General features: G+C 58.2%; 1 protein-coding gene across 1 annotated transcript in view; it reads right to left on the bottom strand.

The window, feature by feature from the left end:
- Positions 1-227: 227 nt before the first annotated feature.
- Positions 228-3,512, bottom strand: part of LOC113210392 (uncharacterized) — a 4,260-nt gene continuing 975 nt past the window's right edge. Inside the window, exon 2 of the mRNA XM_026428371.2 lies at positions 228-1,540. Within this exon, the coding sequence (XP_026284156.1) occupies positions 308-1,540 (1,233 nt within the window). The 3' untranslated portion in view covers positions 228-307. The remainder of the gene's footprint in view (positions 1,541-3,512) is intronic.

Genomic DNA, 3,512 nt, shown 5'->3' with positions numbered 1-3,512 from the left:
CCCACAAAATACACCCTGAGTGGAGTGGGCTGACGCCTGCCTGCCTACTAGGCGGCCCCTCGACAAAGGCGAACAATTGTTGCCGAGAGGAAGGCCTAGATGCAATAAGATTGCACACCTGTCTGAAAAAAAGTATAATACTGGCTTTACAGCCACCTGGGATAAATCGAACGGGGATATAATGAGAGTATAGTAGAGTATCGTAAGGTGAAACAGATTAGAAAACGTTGTTCAAAAGCTTGAAGCCGGTGGTTTATTCGATGTAAACAAAATGATACAAAATAAGCTGTATTGGGTGCAATCCTAATTATTTAGACTTGGGGTATGATTTACAGCAAAATAATTTTATTAGAGTGCGATGATTTAGAGTACGATGAGGCGCACAAAGATGCACTCGAAGAGAGTTGTTCGCAACCGTGAGCAGTGTTCTGCGCGCGTCCTCCGAGTAGGCTCCCACTTTGATCTTGAGCAGGCGCAGGGCGGGCAACCAGTGCACCGCCGCCGAAAGCCTCTCCGCCTGGGGCCGGTCGAGGACGTCTTGGTTGTCGACGCACACCGTCTCCACACAGGATCGCCCGGACGTCGCCATGGCGCTGACGAACTCGCCGGCCTCGCAGAACTCCGAGCACCATATGGAGACGTGGCGCAGCTGGTGGGCGAGGCGGAAGAACGATGCCGTCGAGGCCCGCAGGGCAGCACCCATGTCGGGGTCCACGCGGAGCTCAACGCTCCTCAGCTCCGCGCACGCAGCCACGGCCTCCATGCCGGGCAGCATCTGGCACTTCAGCATGGTGAGGTGCGGCATCGAGGCCAGGAGGGGCGCCATCAAGGGCGAGGGACATGGCCTCCCGAGGGAGACGACGCGGACGTCGGTGAGCGTGGCGGCGTGTGTGGCCAGCACGGCGTTGGTAAAAGGCTCCAGCCAATGAGCGTCGCAGTCAACTTGGTCACGGGTGAGGCACTCGAAGCGTCTCAGGGACGCCACGACGGTGCTGGGCGCGGGAGCGTCCAACATGTCGCCTTTCCTAAGGTCGCCGGTTATTTTCAGAGCATCCAAACCAGACGTTGTTGCCAACGTCCCGAACAACACGGGAGCCACTGGTGGCGCGGAATCATTCTGTTGGGAACCTAACTTGCAACAAATGCGCAAGTCGATCTCCTTGAGCCGGCCGAGGGCGCTCTGGTGCCTTATGAGGAGGGACGCTTGCCAGGCGCCGAGCTCCTCTCGCAATGTAAGAGTCAACCTTCTTGCGGCACACGGCGCCGTGAAAAGCGTGTGGAGCTGGAGTCCCGGTTGTGGGAGGGGTGGGAGAAGGATCTCCAACGAGTGGACGCACGGCGCCAGCCGCAGTGCAGCGAAGAGTGCGCGATGCCGGAGCCGGGTACACCGCGAGGTCCAGGAGACGTCTCGGTGCCGCCAGACGTCTGCGTGCCGGGCCAGGGGCGCCAACCTCTTGCAGACGAGGCAGCACTGGAGCAAGTCCGCCACGTCCAGGAACGACATGAGCTTGAGCAGCACATCATCCGGAAGATGCTCCATCTGTAAGGGTGCACACAGGGTCAGGGGTCAGTGACACGCCGGGAATCCCTTCCCCTAACCAAGGCTACTGGCTAATCTCCAGGATAGCGGTAAAAATTGGCCACGACAGGGTGCAGGCGCGGATTAAGGGGGTGGGGGGGATTGTCCCCCCCTGAGGTCTCTAGAGAGCCGCCTGAAAGGTAGGCAATTTGGGCCACAAAACACCTGAATGTAGGCGACCGACAGTGCACCCCTGTCAGTCAGACCTTAATAATTCGCGCCTGCAGGGTTTTGCTGACAAACACCCCACCCCCGCCACTTTACTGAATGCGCACGCACTACGCAGCGAAGTGCCACTTTCTCAGTTTAAAGGACAGCTCTATTCAGACGGCGTTTCTATTTCAATTTTAGATGGAACGTTTGTGTCTCTTATTTTTGAAATAATTTCTTACAAACCCACGCCAGGCGCCCGCTCTACGCTGTAGAAAGCGAAGACTGGAGAGGGGGGGGATTTTCATTTTTGGTAGAGCCAGTCTTTTGGGGACGACTGTCTAAAAATTTGAGCTAATCAACTAATTAACTTGTCTGTTTTTGACCTACCGCTATGACGATGCCCGAGACCAGCTGGGCCAGAACCGAGCCTACCCGAATGTAGAAATAAATATATGGCCTCTTCTACTAGAAACCCCGAGCTCCGGCGGCGAGGAAGACGCCTGCCGAATCGCTCGGTAGGCAGACCCGCAGCCCGGGTGTCGGATGGGTTGCCTACACCCCCGGGCGGCGAGGCGCTCGGCAGACGGGCTGAGCAGGCGGGCGGGGCGGGCGGGGCGGGCGGGGCGGCGTTTACGAGACGCGCCAAACGTTACGACTCGCGGCGAGAGAGGCGTGACGCGAGTAACGCGCGGAGCGCAGCAAATCTTTGCCGGGGCAGTTTAACGTCACGTTTATACGTCCCCGCGTCAGGGTTAGGAGTATATTGGGGCGACGACTGACGGTCATCACGGGGCGGGGGCGGGGCCGGGAGGTGGAGCTCGGGCATCAAGGGAGGCCTCCAACGAGGAGAGCAAGTCAGGCGGAGAGGTACGGAATCACGCATTCAAATAGTATGGAGAGATATGGCAGCGGCGTCGTCGGAAGAGAGAGAGGGAGAGGGCGGAGGGAGAGCAGGAGAGACGCCTCCGGCGGAAGAGAGGGAGAGAGTAAATATAAATCTTAGGGAGGAGGTGTGAATAATTAGTCGCGAGGAAGGAAATATTAAGGAAGGGGAGGGAAGGAGGAGGGCGGTATGGGGCGACGGAAACAGAGAGGGGCGGAAAAAGAACCCGCGCGGACCACACAAAAAACTCATGAACAGAGAAGGGGGTCTAACAGAAGGGGGTATTGGGGGCGGACACTTCACACTCTCCCTCCTTCCTCTGCAATTAGGCGCGAAAGTAGTAGTGGAGTCGGTGGTGGGGAAAAGGGGGGGGGGGCACAGGCCTGACCTAGTGTAGCGAAAGGAAAGAGGTGGGAGGGGGGGGGGGCCTTCACTCCCAGCACAAGCCTCCCTCCACGTCGCAAGTAGTGCAAGAGTGCATGCATGGGAAGTTTCCAACACCCTCCCATACGCTCCTCTCTCGCCTTGATTTACCGACGAGCGATGCGCGTTTAAGAGGGGGAGGGGGTGGGGGGAGGGTTGGAGTAGTGGGGCGCAAGCGGAGGACGCAGGGACCCGGAAGGGAAGATGGCTGCTGGGTGCCGCTGCCGCTGGGTGCGTTGGGAGTTTTAGCCGCCTCTCCCTTCCGAATAAGCAGACACACTGGAGTGTCGCTGGACGCACTTCCGCGCCAGATTGGTATTGGCAAACGGTCAGGGACAGCGCGGCGCAAGAGGCAAGAGGGAGAAAAAGTGACAGTAAAAAAAAAACACAAAAAAAAACAACAACTCAGTGCTTTGGGGCGGGATGTTTGGGGGCGACGCGGCGGTCCCATAGGCGCAGCTAGGGGAGGGGGAG

Source organism: Frankliniella occidentalis, unplaced genomic scaffold, assembly GCF_000697945.3.
Source record: "Frankliniella occidentalis isolate FOCC.00 unplaced genomic scaffold, Focc_3.1 Scaffold14, whole genome shotgun sequence".
NCBI classification, from domain to species: Eukaryota; Metazoa; Arthropoda; class Insecta; order Thysanoptera; family Thripidae; genus Frankliniella; species Frankliniella occidentalis.
The sequence above is the reverse complement of the archived record's forward strand: the minus strand, read 5'-3'. Positions and strand labels throughout refer to the sequence as shown.